General features: G+C 38.2%; 2 protein-coding genes across 2 annotated transcripts; one reads left to right on the top strand and one right to left on the bottom strand.

Annotated features, from left to right (window-relative positions):
* Positions 1-3792: 3792 nt before the first annotated feature.
* LOC103702268 (3-hydroxy-3-methylglutaryl-coenzyme A reductase 3) lies at positions 3793-9535 on the bottom strand. Its single transcript, XM_008784604.4, has 4 exons — positions 8506-9535; positions 6951-7132; positions 5783-6129; positions 3793-4821 (listed from the first exon to the last, which is right to left on the bottom strand). Exons 1-4 carry the CDS (start codon positions 9432-9434, stop codon positions 4579-4581), a joined length of 1701 nt encoding a protein of 566 aa, XP_008782826.2. The 5' UTR covers positions 9435-9535; the 3' UTR covers positions 3793-4578.
* A 4828-nt stretch (positions 9536-14363) lies between these two features.
* Positions 14364-19321, top strand: LOC103702269 (cinnamoyl-CoA reductase 1-like). Its single transcript, XM_026802670.2, has 6 exons — positions 14364-14629; positions 15927-16096; positions 16259-16444; positions 17494-17656; positions 18719-18908; positions 19040-19321. Exons 1-6 carry the CDS (start codon positions 14506-14508, stop codon positions 19179-19181), a joined length of 975 nt encoding a protein of 324 aa, XP_026658471.1. The 5' UTR covers positions 14364-14505; the 3' UTR covers positions 19182-19321.
* Positions 19322-19459: the final 138 nt, after the last annotated feature.

The raw sequence follows: 19459 nt of genomic DNA, 5'->3' as shown, positions 1-19459 counted from the left end.
CCAGCCCGCTGAGCTTCTTAACTGAGTTACACAAATTCTCAAGGATTTTCATTTGGGGATATGAATTATGATTCCCATCGGTAACTTTAGTTTATTGTATATAAGTTAGATATAAGGAAGCTTATCCTCCTAATTGCTTCAATCCAAGGGTCTAGTAGCATTCATGTGTTGATCAAATGGGCATTTTCAGCAAACTTAGAACCCGATGAAGTTAAATTACTTAGCCATCGATCATTTTGTCATTTTTCATTACTTCCTAACAACCAATCCATTTACAGAGAGAAAGAAAGGGAGAAAATCCATGTGGTTCAATTGCCCATGTCTAAATAGTAGGGGAAACACAAAACCTCCTCCATTTGAAGGAGCGCGAGGCCGCCAGGCTATTGTATAGCTCACCTTATTTCTCCTTGATCTTGCATTTGGACACACGTGGTCAGCCCCAATAGATCCGTGCTGCAGTGTCCCCTAGTCCACATAGATTATGGATCAGGTTCGCTCCGATACCATTTGTTATAATCCAGGACCTCATCCAAAATGGCTAGCCGGAAGGTATTATTTGAGTTCTTTGATCTTGTATAAGTATCCAATATCTACTCCGCAAATAACCGATGTAGAACTAAATACATGTCGGCACAGATCTTCACACACATATGAAAAAAGTATAAGAACGCTATGCTAACCCCACTTGGCGGATCAAGTTCTTACTAGTTTTGCAATAAAACACCACCACGGCTCGGGGAGGGAGAGGGGGAGGGGAGGAATGCTTGAGGCATTTCCAAGGGAAAAAAGAGGCATTGTTATTATGAGATGAGAGGATCATTCAAGGAAATATCTCTCGATATGACTCCATTTCTCATGCCAAAATATATCTCGGGTAGGGATGTCAATGGGCCAACACCGTGCCCAAGTTTGATGTTGTTCTGGGTCAGGTGGTCAGACGACATCCCTAGTTTATGGCTATTCTCAGTTGATAAAGTTTCAGATAAGACTCCAAATTGATTGCACCATGAATATGGGGGCACTAACATCATGTCTAAAATGTAAATCTTTTCACACCTTCGATGTATTTATGAAAAATAAGCATCACACCGATACTCGTGGATTGCTTCATCTCAAATGAACATCTTATGCTGCATTAAAGTTTCCCGATCGAGCACAAAGAAGAGAAAAATGGATGTAGTTGTGCAGTGTCCCTTGAGTTTGGGTTTATGGTTGTTTAATGCTTTTTGTGTGTGGTTTGAGTTTGGGTTTATGGTTGTTTATGGCTTTAGTGTGTGGTTTTTTGTAATAATATCCTATTAGTATGCCCTTAGTCGACTCAAGAAGGAAAAGAGTTGCGTGTTGATGATGAAAAGATGCACCCTAGGGACTCATCAATATGAAATAAATTACGGACCTGATTTATGTGTTATCAAGGGAACTAATATTTTACTTGCATGACTTTTGTACAGCTGCAGCAACAATAACAACATTATCACAACAATAAAAATCATAACATTTCATGGATAATGTTTACATTCATCATTTCCTGTGATAGTGCAACAGAATGAGCCGAATTTTGATGTAAGTATGTAACAGCTTTGTTATTTATAGTGTTGTTTGACTAGTATGTATGTGTGTCTGTGTAGTGTAACTGTGTAAGCCAGTCAAACGAATATATTGAACCTCAAATTGATGATTCTCAGAAATCAAAGCACCAAGAGATCCAAACTTGGACTTTCTAAAAAACCAGTTGACCGGCTAAAATGAATTATTAAAGTCCAGCAATCATCCTAAAATTATCTTACCTCAATATAAGTATACCTTGTCAGAGGCCATGGTTAATTAGAAAGCTACAAAGAAGGAAGTTCAATAGAGTATAATTTTGCGATGCGAAAGAAGACGGGTCATGATAAGTCTTTTGCAATTATTGAATTTTGTCACATATTATTATCAAAATTATATTTTTTTTATCTTGGCCCATATGCCTTTCTAGCAGTATGTTTAGAAAAAATAGTAGCAGATGTATTCTATCAAATTCAGAAGATATCGTTGCTTAGTAAAAAAAAATTAGCACAGATGTAATTCTTTTCTACTTAAAAAAAAAAAGTATTGTATACATGAACAGAATTTTTTTTTGTAGCTAATAAGGTTGTGTCTATCATTATTAGGTTAGTTTGTAATAACATTAATCTTTAATACTTAGTTACTGTCAGTTGTATGATCCTACATAACATGCTTTCTATGGTTTTTACTCATTACAAAGAAAACCAAGTACAAGAAATTACAGGTACAAGGATCCGACCCAATCTCGATCTGGATCCAACCTAAATCCAACCCGAATTTATTTTTTTTAGGTTGAAACCGGGTTATATATGGATCCGACCCGATCTGAATGATCTGTTGGGTTAGAAGTTTTAATTGTGGACCTGATCCAACCCGATTCGATATTCTATTGAGTTAGATCTGGGTCCAACATTAAAATCTGAACAAAAAACCATGGTGAGTTGGGTCACTCGTGACCGTGTCCAACCCAATCCATCTATAACCCCTAGCTATGCTGGCCTAGAATAGCCATAGAGAAACCGTGGTCCAAGGTCTTGTTAGCGTACCAACAAGACCCCACAGCATCGACCTGTGTCTACGAGTCTAGCTAACTTGTCTCCCAAGCTTCTCGTCTGATATGTGAAGGTTGTTGCGTGCACCGAGTACCCTTTGCTTATGTAAAAAATTATAAAATATATAAATAAATCTACCTCATTCTATGAGCTTAAGCTTTTAGGACAAATGGTGATTTCAACATGGTATCAGAGTAGAAATCCTGAGTTCGAACTCTCTCTCTCTGCACTCTTTAATCATATTATTAAAATAATTTTAACCGTTTCAATTGGGACATCTTTCTTTCGGTTCATGTCATTAAACTGGGAAAAAAAACAGGAAAGAGGAAGAGGCTGCAGACCAAACAACCCGCCTCAATAAAAGGCGTTCTGAAGGAAATATTTGTATGGAGTTTTGTGCGTGTGGATGGGTTAAGAAGCACATGGTATGGTGCTTTGTAGAACATGGAAAGGACCCACTGTCCGTCTGTCTGTTTTGGAGATTTTCGGGACTCACGACAGGGTTGGGTGCATGTCCTTAAGTTGTGGTTGCATTTTAACTTCTGACAATTTTTTTTTTTTTTTGGGTTGCTGAAACAGATATTTCATACACCATGGATACGAATACACCCGATAAAATTGACAAACAAAAAAGTCTCAAAGTGCACTAGGAACTTTTGACAGTGTTCAAAAGGTGAATGGCGACCAATAGCATTATCAACTAAATTTACCATGACATCCTGTACAATCTGATTCACATTTCTCTTCTCAATAGATCCGGAGATGCTGCTGCTTTTAGTCCTCAATATTCAGATCATTGGCCAGTCACAACGTTCCAGACCACTCACAGGCGATGCATTGATGCAATCTTTTCTCTTTTGGCATCCTTCATTACATGCAGTAGATAAGTCGTTAATCTTAGATCATTGCAAACTTGCTTAAGTATAACATCATCATCATCCATGCCAGATTTTTCAACTTATGAGGTCAGATCCTCTTCCCAGCATTATACCACACTGTCGTGGCACAGAACAGGAAAGAGCTTGTGCGCACAACAAATTAATCAGGAGTTAGAAATATAGGAAGAATAAAAAAAAAGAAAAAAGAAAAAAGAGCACTACTGATTTAGATCGCAACCCTTCCATGATCATGCTTATCATCACTGCTTTTATTAGTGACCATGCAGTTAAGTATACCATACCACAACCACCACAAGTATAAGACACCTGTGGCTCAGGTGTCTGTTCATCACTTGAAATTAAAAACAACATTAAAAAATTTCTTCTGCGGCCCATCACTCTAGAGGTGTTATCTAAGAGAGACAATGACTCTGTCCCGTCTTCTTTGTACTTTCTACTTCTATCTCACTTTATGGGCTACACTCATACCCATTATGTGTGAGTCGCCGATGTACCAAAAAAAAAAAAAATCTTCCAGAATAAGTTGCTCAGTTCAGAATGGTGAAATTAGAGCCTCTACTACTACACAATAGCATAGCATGCTCTTCTAAGAGCTAAAAAGAATGTAACAAAAGAATTTAACCCCAATAATCAGAAGAGACCAGGTAATAAATGTAACACAACAAAGTCTTCCAAGGCTTGCCAAGAAGAAATCGAGCAGGACAAGATGACCACTTGGATGTTGAATAGCGCAGAGCATCAAGTAGCTGATATTCCCCCTCCTCTGGATGTTTTGATTTCTTCTGATTTGGCAGGATGTACTCACTTTACAGTAATATAAAATGCCGTTTTTACCACCAAAAAGAAAAAGAAAAAGAAAAAGGACAATCTCAAAAACTGCCAAAAAAGTAAAAGCTAGATATGAATTAAGGAACACTGCTGCTACCCAGGATTTCTACCTTCTGCCTTGCTGACAAGCTAGCTACTCTTGTTTTCTGAATCTCCCTCATTCTTTGGGAGTTTTTATTAGTTTTCTTTTTCTTTTTCCTTCCTTGGCGACTTGGCTGGGGCTCCCCTACAATATCCATACACAAGAATCTTCATCAGGAGGCAGCCTTGCAGGCATCTTGGCTGGATCTGTTATACTTCATGTGGCTCTTCACAAGCTGCCCAGCTGCGAGAGCTGACATGAGAGAAAGCTCTCCTGCTAGCACCGCACCAGCTACAATGGTGGCCAGAAGCCTAGCATTTGCCCCAGGGGATTCCAAGCTTGCACCCTTCACACCAAGTAGGTCCAAACAGGCTGCCTGTGAGGGCAGCCGGGTCCCACCTCCAACTGTGCCCACCTGTATGGAAGCAAACATCATAACATCTTTGAGCATCCAAAGGACATGCAGCATATTTGAAACATTAACAAAATATAAATTTTATTTGTTTTTCTCAGGACTCAGGAGCCATTTTATCATTTGAAAAACATATATATCAAGGATCAGAGCAACCACCACAAATCACCAGATGAAACACTTTGCTTCATCCATGAAAATTAAAGGACAGCAAGCCCCCAGCTTGTACTGTGGTCCTTGTAGAGATCAGTTAATAAAATAGTACTATAGATGTTGAACAGATTTATAGGACAACTATTAAGCTCAAAGTAGAGAAATCCAAATTTGACAAGCTCTATGTTTCTTGCTGCAATGATAACCAGCAGGTGGTGCTCTCAGATCACTCAACCTAACACCTGATATCTTTGGAGCACCACAGCTGATATGGAGAAAGAGATATAACAGGAAGAAAAAAACACTACATCCACAAACTACCATGCAACAGATACTCCAGAGTTTGAGGTTTCATTTATAACATGCTGTCTCATGATCAACAAACAATCCCAAGTTCAGGTATACATCAAGCACCAGAATACTTGTTCTTATCAGCTACCCATCTATCTAGTAATTTTTTGTTGGGATAAGTAGAAAGTAATTCCCAGGGATAATTCAAACCACCATCTGCAAGAGATTGCGAGGGAGAGAAAACAGGGGGAGATTGTCGATAATTGGAAGAAACGAAGCAATACAGCTTACGGGAAGAAATATTTGGAATTGAATTCTCCTGCAGGATGAACTAAGGTGTTGTGAACATCGAAGAAATCAGAGAGTCAAAGAGTCTTGTGAAACCCATTTGATAACATGCTTTATAAGGAAGAAACTATATTGAACACATCGACAATTCAAACCTAAATGCTGCAAAATTGAATAGGGTGTCATCATTAGGATACGAAATGGGTCAGTGATAAAAGGAAATCAAAATTACCTCTATGGATGGCATGGTCACAGAAATGTGGAGATCTTTCCCCTCATTCACAGCCTCCATCATGGTGATGCAGTGCGAGCTCTCAACATTCTGTGCTGGATCTTGGCCAGTGGCGATGAAGATGGCAGTCACGATGTTGCTTGCATGAGCATTGAACCCCCCCATGGCCCCAGCCACAGCAGACCCAACAAGGTTCTTAAGCATGTTGAGCTCCACGAGCGCTGGTACGGTGGTCTTCAGTATCTTCTCCACAACCTCCTTCTTGATGGCTGCCTCACAAACAACTGATTTGCCTCTCCCCTCAATCCAATTCACAGCAGCTGGCTTCTTGTCCGAACAGAAATTGCCTGACCATTGCAAAAAGACAAAGGAAGATCAATAAAAATGGAGAGACATATTGGCAATTTCAACAATTACAGGGATGACTCCCCTACAGTGGTCGTAGGAGTCTTTTTTTCTGGCATTTCATGAATTTATTGGCAGAAGAATGATTGGCTAAGCTCAAACATGGACTAAACCATGTGAATGACAACAAATTGAGATCTTATAAACTGCATGGAGCTAACGCAACCTTAATCAGCAATGAAACATTAATTTTAAGATTTACATCTCAATCCAACTGTAGCGAGCCCAACCAAATACTACTCATTCATGACAAGGCGATCAAATATCCACTTGCCACCAGTATTATGCAGTAAAATCATAGAAAAGAAACAAGTAAGAAGTGGAAATGAAACAGGGCATCACATAGACATTTAACCATACTAATTCACTTCAAAGTTCAAACAATTTAAATGGAACTCAGTAAAGGTAAATACTCCTACCATGCAAATATAGGATCTTTTACCAAATGCAGAAGGAAACTGGTTACTTAAATCCCCAACTTTATACTGTATCCTATTTCAGAGAATTAGAGCAAATAAAACCCACACATATTTTGTCTCATGACTATAACAAGAGATCCAGAATCTGCATGTAAAAGAAGCCAATGTTTGAAGCATCATAATAGGGAGAACAACATAACTGTTGATTGTGATTTCTCCAATAAAGTGATGCTGAGATCAAGTTTTCTCATTTGATATTCATTCTAGAAAAACCAAATTTAAATTGGGAAAAACAGAGTAGGCAGGCAAATTAGTTGAAATTTATCCAGGAAAGTGAATCTAACCAGAGATGCTGATCACGTCCATGTCTGGGAAATCATTTTGCAAATAGTCCAATACATTTTGCACGCCCTTGGAGACCATGTTCATCCCCATTGCATCTCCAGTTCTGCAACTGAATCTCATGTAGAGATTCTTCCCTGCAAGCGAGCATCGGATGTCTTGGAGCCTAGCAAATCTGCTGGACCTGCAGAACACGAGGGAAAACAAAATATGCTAAAATAGCACTCAACTGTTCATCCTTCATAACAGATCCAAAAAAGAACCAAAGAGAAAATATTGCAGATTTTCACAGTCGTCAATACATCTATCCTGGAACTCATCTCCACTTAATGATAAACAATTAAAACAGTCAGCTATTGTAAAAAATAGGTGATAGGTGAGATCATCAATTTCGTAAGATCAGGATGAAAGCAGCAGCAGGGGACTTGGAATATATTTTTTGAATCCATAAAGCTGAATGTTAGCATCAGAACCGAGCAACCAGAATAAGAAAACGAATATACAAAACAAAACCATAAGAGAACTTTTTAAGCAACGTCATATTATTAACAGAAGGAAAACCTTTTTTTCAATGAAAAGCAACCAAATTTTCGTATGACAGGGAAAAACACAAAAAGAAATATCCCACACAAGCCCATCATCAAACACATCACCAACGATTTTAAAAACGAGATGAAGGCGTTGCTACAATTAAGGCTACAAATGGGTCGGGTTGATCCGTGACTTGACTCATTTTCTAAGTCAAGTCTAGGTTTACTGAATTTAGATCCGATCCGAACTATTTGAATTTTGGGCAATTTTAGGTTTCCAACTCTGGGGGTTAGCACTAAGTTTATTGACTGTATGTATTTAAATTTGAACTACCCAAGTTAAAGCATGAATTAGTTAAATGGGTTGGTTAAGACAGTTGAATGCTACAAATTCTTTTGTGGTGAGCTTTCAGGTCACAACCCACCTACCTATCTTCGTTTGCCTATAAAAGATGCTAACTAGCATAAGTTTTATTAATTAACCTACTTACTTTGAACATCATCAGCAAATCAGCAACCGAAGTATAAAAGTTCCTTAAAGGCTTCTCTTAGCATCTCTAAAATAGAAAAAGAGCTTTCTAATGCTAACAAGCATGAGATTCGACATCTATTTAGATTTCTATATAGTACTTGTTGTTGTTGTTTCCTACAGAAATTAATATGAGTTGAAATATTTCGTTATATTCCTACTGTCATCTTTTCAATATTTTACAGCACTATAAAGGAGGCAAACAAGAGCTTAATATGTTAACATAAAACTCAACATTGAAGTTTTGGGACATGATATTCTAACCATTGTATCTTTTGATTCTAGGAGAAGACTAAAAGCACTTATTTATTTATTATTATTATTATTTTATTTTTATTTTTTTGCTGAAATGGAGGCAATTCCGCCTCACTCACCTAACTTAAGTGGTGGGCGCAAAAGAAGCCTCCCGATCTGCGGTCCAATTAGCCTCTCGGAAGGCACCTATTCTGAGGAAAAGTAATTTGAGAGAAAAGAGAGAAAAAAAGGAAAGGTCGGTACCTATTGAAGACCACGGCAAGCGTCTCGAAATTATTGGGATCCTCCAAGAAGAACTTGAGCTCGGCGGCCCTCCTGGCGGTCGCAAACCTCACGGCCGGCGCCCTCGTCATCCCCTCCCTCAGCACGACGCTCGACGCCCCACCGGACTCCCCGATGGCCTTGCACCCACGGTTGGTGCTCGCCACGAGGCACCCCTCGGTGGTGGCCATGGGCAAGAAGTACTCCCTCCCGTCGAGCACCAGGGGGCCAGCGATCCCCACCGGCACCTGCACGTACCCCACCGGCATCTCGCAGCACTGGCCTAGGATCGCGGCGTAGTCGAACCCGTCGAGCGGGAGCCCCTCCATGGCCCTCCCTGTGGTCTGCCTCAGCGCCTCCCGCCGGATACCAGCAGCCCTCCGACAGTCTCCGAGCTTCGATTCCAGGGCGTAGGACGGCATCTTCCCGGCGACCACGGCGCGGACGATCTCCTCGTCGTCGTCATTAGAAATGTTCCGAATTTTCTCCGGGGCGTCGCCATCGGCGAGGAGGGGGCAAGGAGCAGCGACGGGGGCGGGGGCGGGGGTGGGGGAGGCGAGGAGGAAGTCGTCGTCCTCGTCGTGGGAGAAGATGAAGGATTGGACGTAGGCGATGCCGAAGAAAGAGATGAGGTAGATGAGGGAGGCGACGAGGCCGACAATGGCGGAGAGCTCGGAGAGGGTGACGACGTGGAGCGGGGTGGAGCAGCGGATCTTCTCACGCCACCGGCGCAACAGGTAGTAGATGGAGGCCATGAAGATGGCAGAGAAGAGCTTGTCGGTGTGCCGGACGGGGATGGGGAGGGCGTCGGAAGCTTGGATGGCGGCGGATGAGGGGGGAGGAAACGGGGCCTTCCCCGCCGCCGGTGAGGGGCGGGGGGCCTTCGAAGAGAGTCTCTGGCGGAGGTCCATTGCGGTCGGGTGTAAGGGGCAGGTCGAGGGTCTCCGGCGAAGTGGGGCGCGCACTTTTATATTAGCGGGCGTCCAGATAAGCTCTATCCCGTTTCGCTGCCATTTAGACAGCATAATTACTTTCTCTTTTTTCCCCTTATTATATTATTATTTTTATTTTTTTATAAATATTTTATAAATATCAAATTTTACATGAATATCCTTCTAAAATTGATATTTATACATATATCCTGATAAAACATTTGTTTTACTATTTTATCTTTTTTTTATCCTTATTTTTGCATATGTACCCACGTCTTCTAATGCCGTTAAAAAATTAACGGTTTCAAATTAAAATAACTAAAATATTCTTAATGGGTATGTGCAAAAAGAAATATTTATAAGTCGATTGTAATGAAAAATAAAAAGATAATTTCAAAAATTTTATTTTATTTTAAATTAATATATACATAGTTTTTATTAACAAGCTAGAAAAATCGTTATGTTAGGGGCATTTGTGCAAAAATAATATTTTAAAAGGTATAAAAATAAATATAAGTTTGAAAAAATTATTTATATAAATTTAAATTTTTAGAAGAATATTTATTAAAAAAATTATTATTATTTACTATGCAATATAGGTTGGGTTGGGTCATATTGAGATCCATTTGGGACACCAACACGACCAGAATCACTAAACCAAACCACATTCTGTAAATATTTCTTGATAGGTGGAGTTTGTTATCCAACGGGAAGGATGTTTTTCCAGTGCTGCGGGTGTCAGTTTTGTGAAATTCCATGCTTTTCCGACACGTAATGGCACGGTGCAGCGGAGGGAGTGGATGGACAATAAAAAAAGATGAAAGAGGGTGGTTGCATTAATTAGCTTATTTTGCTCTAATGGTAATAAGAGGATCGATTAACTGATTGCTATAGATATTTTGCCAAATAAAAGACACTAGTCTCTATCTTTTCTAGAGAAAAAAGAGTGCGTTCATTGTTGTCCAAACAAGGGACTTGATGAACATGGCTCAACTCTATCCGATATTTCTATCAGATATATATTAATTATGGGCCTCTCTTTCTATCCGATGAAAATATCTTATAATTGGAGGCCAGAATATTTTATAGGACTGTTTGGTTCGCTGAATTTTTTTTTATTGAAATATTTTTTTAAGAATATGATATTTGAATAAAAAAATAGCATTTTAAAAGTGGCTTATATTTGGTTGAGCATTTAATTTTCTAGAAAAGTTGCATGAAATACCTATTATAACCATAATGAGCTTACCCATGAATTTTGATGGCTTAGGAGTACTTTTGGAAAAAAAACCTAATTTTTATAGCTTTTAAAAATGCAGAAGTTTTCTGTATAAATTTTAAAGTTGCAGAAAATTTTGCTCAAATATTAAAGATTGCACGAGATTTAATTCTGTAGAAAATCCGCATGAATTTTAAAGTTGTAGTCATTTTCTGTACAGATTTTAATCTGCAGAAAAATTCTGCACTATTTTCAAGGATGCAGAAAATTTTGCAAAGATTTTAAATATGCAGGAAATTTTTTGTATGGTTTTTAAAGTTGCAGAAATCTGTTTGCATAATTTTTAGAGCAATATGACTTTCTTAAAAGCATTGATTTTTGTAAGAAGAGAGAAAAAAAAATTACAGCTTTCTAATTCTATATAATTAAAATCAAATTTAGTCCTATGCAATTGAACTTAATTTGATAAATAAACAAATAGCAATTTGTAGTATAATCAAACTCACGTGAGATATTATTATCTAAAAATTGCTATATTATTATTTTATAAAAGAATAATTCACTAAAATAAATTCAAAAGATTGAAAAGAGCTTGTCTGGATCAAGGTGTGTGATATACACTGATCTAAGAACGTAATTCACCCTTTATGTACAGGTTTATAGCGATCTCGTCCCCAAGGTATAACAACCCAATTCAGCATGATTCTTCTCTAACGAGCACGATTGCCGGATTGTAGTACTTGGGGACGAGATTGCTGAGCACGATCGCTGGAGAGACTTGACCCCATCGACTCCTTCAGATGCCTAAAAAAGAATAAAAGATAAAAAGAAAAAAAATGTAGAAAACAGAGAGTTGAAGAGTGGAAGAACTCTATCTGTGCACAGAAAAGAATAAAAGATAAAAAGAAGAAAAGGTAGAAAGCAAAAGAATGAAAGAATTCTGTTCGCGGAAAAAATTCTTCGGAAGACAGGGTACGAAAGAGAGATTGGATTACATTAGGATTAATTTTAGAGGAGTCTATTTATTGACTCTATTCGAAGACCGAGGAGATACAATGGTTCCAAAGATACGTAATATTTCGAAAAAATCGTATATTTTCAAAACCCAACGTTTACTTTCCAAAAGTGCAATTTAAAACAACTAAAAGTGAGGAGATAAAAAAATATTAATTTTTTAAATTAAAACTCCAACAACCCTCGGGGCCAGCCCGATCGCTAAGATGGCGTAGTGGGCATCGATGCAGTTGCAACGGACGGTTGAGAAAGGGGCCGGTCGGTAATTACGGTGGCCGGTTTGGCCTCGGTCGGACCGGACTCTTTCTAATTTTCAAAAAAGCGGGACTGCCGCTGGAGGAGTACGAAACGTTGCATCCGCTTTGCTAGCAACATTTGCATAAAGACCATTCTGTTTATCAATTTTATAAAGTCTCGAGTTTTGAGTTGCCCCCCCCTGTAAATAATGCGATTATAATGATCAAATGAGCACTACAACGAAGAAATGGAATTATGATGCTTCCAATACTTCGTTTCGTTTTTGGATTACTGATCAATATTTTATATTTTTTGGTTATGTATGGTACCAATGTCAACTCCTTTCGTTTGCTCTGCATGGTTGACATAATTTCGTTAAACAAATTTAAATAATCTATATTAGATTCTCAATACTTTAGTCCATTATTTTGTATTCATCCATAAGTTATGGAATGCTTGTATGGCCGAAAATGATCTTATTAACCCTTGCAATCTCGATAACATAGAATCTTGGCCATTTCAATGGTGATTGTGAAGTTATTTTGCAGTAGAGCTGATCTAGTGCAATATGCTACCAAAGTGACTGCTCGAATAAGTAGTTTTCAATTTTTGAAATCCAAAATTATTATAGAATTTTTGTTATTATGTGGTGATTTGTGAAAATCTTGGAGAAGTGCTCAATCCTTATAACTTTAGTCAATATGAAAAATATGATAATAACCATTAGAGTTCTTCCAAAACTTTGTGCCACCAAGATCAAAATTTGGACTCACCCTTATATGAAGTAAAAAAATTTGGATAGGATATTCCGATCCTTAGAAAAGAAATCCAAATCAATTTTTAGCTTTGTTTTTGCATTGCAAAGAATCTTACCAATGTTGTTATGCTCGTGGAGGGAGTTAAAATGGAGGACGAGACTAAAAGAGGAGAGATGGAAGAAGATCGTGAGGGAGAAGGGGATAAGCTCGCTGATATTTTTAATTTTTTAAAAAATTATAAATTTATGAGGCTGGCCCATATAGACCTAGCTTATTTGCATAATCATATTTAAACAAAAATTGCTCATAATGATACGTGCCTAACTTGTAGAGTTGTAGTTCTGCATGGCTATAGGGTTTTAGGTCTACCATGTGAGTTTGTATGTTTTCTTCTTCTATTGTAGTATAATCCAAATTTTAGGAATATCTTTTTTTACGAAGGAATGAAATTTTAAGATTTGTCTCTATACAAAAAAAATATATATATCCTTTGATATTTTTTCCCTCTCTTGCTTTTTTATCATATAAAATATAATTTTTTTAAAATAGCAGGAGGAATCTAATGCACTGTAATCGGAAGATTTAAAATTTTTAAATTTACACCATCCAAAAATCAAACCCAAGTTTATGGCTTGAAATGAGAGCACTAGTTAGCACCCATCTTTCAACATCAATCAAAATATTTAAATTTTACTGGAGCATTGAATTCTCATTTTTCAATATATTAGAAAAAGTTTACAGCATTATCCTTTCAATTTTTCATGATTTATATTTATATCTCAAAACTTTTATTTTTTTAGTTTATATTTTAATTTTAAAATTTGGATGCAATGTAGTCCATATATTACATCACTGTTTAAAATCCATCTGCTGTCGGCTGATTTCTAGGTGCTGTGGAGGTTATCACAAGAATTCTGCTATATCCCCGGCTTTGGCTCTCTGTTTAACTTTCTACGTGTCGTTGCAAACTTTTCTCCTTCTCTGTTTTAATGGGTTGTAACAAAAAAGGGGCAATAAAAAAATAGAAGAAAAAGAGATATATAAACCGGCGTCTCACTACACATGGATGCGAGTACGCCACGAGCAATCAAAATACAAAATATGATCGAGGCCCTGTGGAGTAGGACCAATGCCATTTCATAAGAAAGCTCCGGAGTGATGAGCTGCGAAGGAGACGACCCAATCCTCTGCACTGTTCGCCTCTCAAAATACATGTGTGATCCAGAAAGAGTCGAGACTGTTCAGAAGGCGTCATACATCCCCAACAAGTGGGTGTAGATTTGACTTGGCACGCCCGCACCTGATCCACTGTGGCAGATCATCCTCCAAGAATATCCGCTGAGCCCCCAAGGGCACTCTAGCATGAACAAAGCTTTCCCATGCCGCGCACAGCTCCGCCACTAGAATAAACTCATCGAATATGCACAGTCCCCTGCTGCAATCAACCTGAATAATAATAATAATAATAATAATAATAATAATAATAATAATAATAATAATAATAATAAAAAAAGAGAGAGAGAGAGAAATATGTAGATTAGTCCATTGGTTCAATAAAAATTTTACCTAAATTAGATGGTTAAGAAAATTATCTCAAATGGACCGTCGTTTTTCTGTTATGAAAATTCCAATTTTGGCCTAAAGACTCGTTAAAAGCGAAGCTACCGTCCAGACCGACTCTCCAGCCGCAGCGATGTGGACGTGCTCTGCGGGTCCGGCACCAAATCAGGGCGATCAGCCCATGGGAACAGCCACGGTTGCCTCAACAGAGGACAAGGACCTTCTTCACTGAGACGGAGACAGAGACGGAGACACAGAGAGAATGGAGGAGGAGGGAGAGAAGAGGACGGTGTGCGTGACTGGAGCGGGAGGGTACGTAGGGTCATGGCTGGTGAAGCTCCTCCTCTCTAAGGACTTCATCGTCCACGGAACCGTTAGAGATCCAAGTACGTACTTCCTCCTTTCTCCTCCTTTCTGCTATTGCTCGAGAAATTCTTGCAATAATGGCGGCACAAAATGTGACAACAGGAAATTACACACTATAGTGTGAAAATTAGTCCTTTATTTTTTTAGACCAGTATGAATATTTAAATTGAAAGATTAGTTACTTAATTAAGGAGAATATCGAAAATGTAAAAAAAACAGCCATTTAGATGGATTATTTGCTGGGTTATGCACAAAATTTAAGGATTTATTATATTTTTATCATGATCAGGAAGAGGATTTATTATTACATTTTTTTTTTTTTGCAAAAATGATTTACTTTGAATTTTATCGAACCATTATGCCCTATCCTCAATGAATGCACACATTTTATTTCGTCCACGCATATATATTGATGATGGATGCAACATAGATGCAGGTCAGTGCACATATACAAGTGTCTTACAGGGGCATAATGATCCAGTAAAGCTCAAAAATAGTGTGTTTCTTGAAAAAAAATGATTTTGCAAATATGAAGTAAAGTGGAATTTTCTTGCAAAATTCCCTTGTAACAATTACCCAAAAGCGTTATTTAGGCTTTTCATATATACATGCAGATGGAATTGTCTGTCGCATGTGGCGTAAGGGTTATTTAGTACTATTTCAGATTGACTCGGTCTATCTGGAAGCCATAGACCAAAGTTAAGGTCTTGGGCACGTTTGTGTGCATGGTTGTGTGGAAATTTATTTGATGATGATTTTGTGATTATAATTTAGCTGGTTCTTCACTAGTTTTTCTCAAAAGAACTAGTTGACTGTGCACGTAATGGGGGATAAGAAATGACATTACTGGGAATGCTCCTCCATAAAGCCTTTTGTCATTGGGTCTCGATTGCATGTAGAGAAATTTCTTGTTTTGAGCATTTTGCATGCAGGACTAGATTCGCTGTTTCGATGCTAGACCCAGTACCGATGCCACACTAATACAGTGTCGGTACACTAAGTATCGGTACACCATCCGTACCGGATACCAGTACTAAATAGATACGGTACGGTACACTCCATACTGTCCGATTTAGGCCGATACGGCATACCATGTGCAGAAGTATTATACCATTATGACAGCTTGCCAACTAGCATTATGTCAGCTGGTTGGCACCTCCTTTTGCTTGAGAGATGTCCAGGATCCAAATCTGGTGGTGTGTGTCCCTATCACATTTCTTGAAAAAAGAAAAAATAATCATTGGTGTAGCTTTATTTTTTTGAATACATGAATGAAAAATCATGCCTTGCTCTGACTTCTCATATTATTGGGATCAGGTGATGGAAAGAATGCCCATTTGCAGAAGTTGGAGAAGGCCTCAGACAACCTGCAACTCTTTAAGGCGGATATGCTCAACTACGATGATGTGGCATCAGCAATTGCAGGATGTGAAGGAGTATTCCATGTTGCCAGCCCTGTTATTTCAACCAAAGTGCCTGATCCAGAGGCAGGAACTCTATGCAGTTACATACTATATTCAAATAGCCCATGCGGTTAAATAGAAGGAGATGGCCTCCATATCTAGGGCTCTTGTACATGAGGCTATCATATGTTATTTGGTAAGATATGCTTTTGCTTAACATCTTATGCAGACATTGTAATTTTGCAGGTACAAATTATTGCTCCTGCTGTAACAGGCACTCTGAATGTGCTCAAGGCATGCTCTGAGGCAAATGTCAAAAGAGTGGTTGTGGTGTCATCAACTGCTGCCGTCATAATGAATCCAAACTGGCCTCAAGATAAGGTCAAGGATGAGGATTGCTGGTCAGACAAAGAGCACTGCAGAAAAATTGAGGTAATTGACACACAATATTTAAACAATGGTATGCTATTGAGATCATAGAGTTTCATAAAGTGTGCCTGTTTGCAACATAACTAAGTTGGGCAAGTGGCTTAATGTTGTATGCCAGTCCATTATCCACAAATTTTGAACAGCCAACTTATCCTCCTCAAATTTTGATATCTCAGTCTTTGTGCTTGCCGATTCTGTTGTCATTGCACTATACTAACAATTTTTTATATTCTCTCTCCAATTTGATATTTGCACCTTTTATTTTAAGAACCTTTTAATGCGTGCATGGAATGCCTCAGGCAGTCCCTCATTGTTTTACATTTGGTATCATGCATTTGGTAAAAAAAAAAAGTGTTTGATCAGATATATTTAAGATGCTGACAGTAACCGCAACTTACAGGCCTTCTCCCTTTATCGTGGTTCACTTCAGTATGTCATATGTTTTTGTCAAGGGATATATCTTTCAAGAAAGTTCCATAAGGTTATCGTATATGTAAATAAATCTATTTCCCTTTTCTTTATTATGGTTTTGGACATATAGTCTTCATTGCTTGCAATCTGGTTCCATTGCTAACCCTCCATCTGTACAACTCATGAGCTTATTCTGTTGCTTAGTTTCCTAGGTTCGACTATTTATCCATTCAAGATTATATAATTAATAGTTATTTAATCTGATAATTGATGAGTCTCATTAATCTAGGGCTCATGTGTGACAATTTTGTTGCATACTAGCTTTTTAACATGAGCGAAATAGCTTATTTATGGAAGTTAATCAATTGCAAGGTTTATAAGTTCATACCCAACATAAATCTTTGCCGCATAAAATATGCAATAAATCCTCCTAACTATATATTGCACTTCCGGTTTGTTTACCTTTTACTTTCTGGGGAAATTTATCTTACCTTTTATGTAATAGAAATTCATGATCTATGAAACATTTTCTTTAACTGTATAAGTGAAATTTTAATAATCCTACTGAAAATGTTGAAGTATTGTGTGTATTGATTTACCCACCAGAACTAAGTAAAATCTTCATTTGATGATGCTTCCAGAACTGGTATTTCCTTTCGAAGACACTAGCAGAAAGTGAGGCGTTGGAGTATGCCGAAAAACATGGACTTGATGTTGTAACTGTTTGCCCTTGTATGATCATTGGACCGTCGCTGCAGTCCACGGTGAATGCTAGCACCTTGTTTGTCAGCAATCTTTTGAAAGGTCTACTTTTACATTTGCACTGTTGATTATGTTGGTTTGATTGCATGTTTTCCAAACAACATTATGGGCTAACGCCATGGTGCACAAGAAATTACTGTACAAGGGAGTAAATGGCCATTAGGATAACTGGCAAACCCTGTCCCTTTCATCAGTCATTGCATTACCATACTCGAGCGGTGCACCTTATTCCATCTCTCGCTGTTATCTTTGTGCACTTACTATGCAATTTTTTCTGGTCAAAGGGCGTACCTTTCAAGTTACGGCATCATCATTTTTCAGACCCTTCTACCAAACGCCTTCCCTTATCCAGATGTTTTTGGCCCCCATCACTTTCTTTTGATTCTCAGTGGGCCACAGTAGTCCCCAAAAGCTTTACGCTTATAGAAATATAATCTTCTTATGTATCAAAACTAGCGTTCAACCCCTTATCCTTTTAGATATGATCTCATAGTTAGTTGACTAATTATACTCTTGGCTGCACAATTTCATGCCATGGACCAAGAGGCATTATCCTTTTCATGTCATTGGGAAGTCTGTCACGAAATTCGTCGTAATTATTTCTCATATTTGTTGTTGCTCTCCATGCATGTCAAATCTGGAATTGGTTTAGTCTTATTTTCTCTGTTCTACCAAAAACCTGTCATAATAATCTGCAGATTGATGAAGTCAGCTAGAACAAATTTAAATTATTTTGGGCTTGTATGGATGTACTCCTCATTTTTTCATGAATTCTTCCTACTCTCTCTTTCTCTCTCTCTCTGGACACATTTTAGAGGGACAGAGAAGGGAATACATCCATGAAAAAGTGGTCGGTATATTAACCAGTTTTCAGTTTCTAAGGTTACAAGCTTCAGTCGCTCAATCAATAAAAAAAAAACTTGGAAGGTTAAATCTTCGCTATTATAAAGCAGATTCAATCTTTAGATACCCTCAATACTTCTATCCATTTTTATACTGTCCCTAGCTTTCATGGCTTGGTCAAGCTTCGTGGCGTATGGTATTTTCCTACTTTGACAATGGCTGACCAAGTGCTTAGGCTTATTTTCCATGATTTTGTTACAGAAGGTCGTGAATCACTGGAGAATAAAGCCTGGCACCTTGTAGATGTTCGAGATGTAGCTGATGCGCTTCTTCTAGTATATGAGAAGCCAGAAGCAACTGGACGCTACATTTGTGCACCTTATTGTATAAAAACTTGTGATATGGTGGACATGCTAAAGAGCATTTATCCCAACCACAGTTACCCTAAGAAGTAAGGCTTACTATGAACCTTCAAATTTAGTTAGCTCCTCTCTCTCTCCCTCCCCAACCCACTCCCTACCAGCCCCATCTCTCCTTCCCCCTCCTTCACACTCCTTTTTGATCTCAAGTTTTTAATGGCAGTTTTGTTGAGGTAGAAGATGACGCTGGAATGAGTTCAGAGAAGTTGCAGATGTTAGGATGGACATGCAGGACACTTAAAGAGAGCCTTATGGATAGTTTTGAATACTATGTAGATGCTGGTCTTCTAAACAAGGACTATTAGACAACTCTCTATTAGGAAGTTTTATTTATGTATTTATTTATTTATTTTGAATATTCTCAAGAGCATGTTTAATGGTACCACCATGGGAGCTGTTTTTGAAACTATGCCAATGCTCATCTATTAAGGTCCTTCAGAAAGCCAATTTAAATGTTATAAATAAGCTGCAGACCTGTAATGCAAAGGATTAAAGCACCAGTAGGAGTATTGCCTTTCTATTCAATTCTTCTTCTTTCCTCCCCAAAGTCCTCAAGGTTGCGGATCCATCAACAAGCTGAGCT

Source organism: Phoenix dactylifera, chromosome 7, assembly GCF_009389715.1.
Source record: "Phoenix dactylifera cultivar Barhee BC4 chromosome 7, palm_55x_up_171113_PBpolish2nd_filt_p, whole genome shotgun sequence".
Lineage (NCBI taxonomy): Eukaryota > Viridiplantae > Streptophyta > Magnoliopsida > Arecales > Arecaceae > Phoenix > Phoenix dactylifera.
The sequence above is the reverse complement of the archived record's forward strand: the minus strand, read 5'-3'. Positions and strand labels throughout refer to the sequence as shown.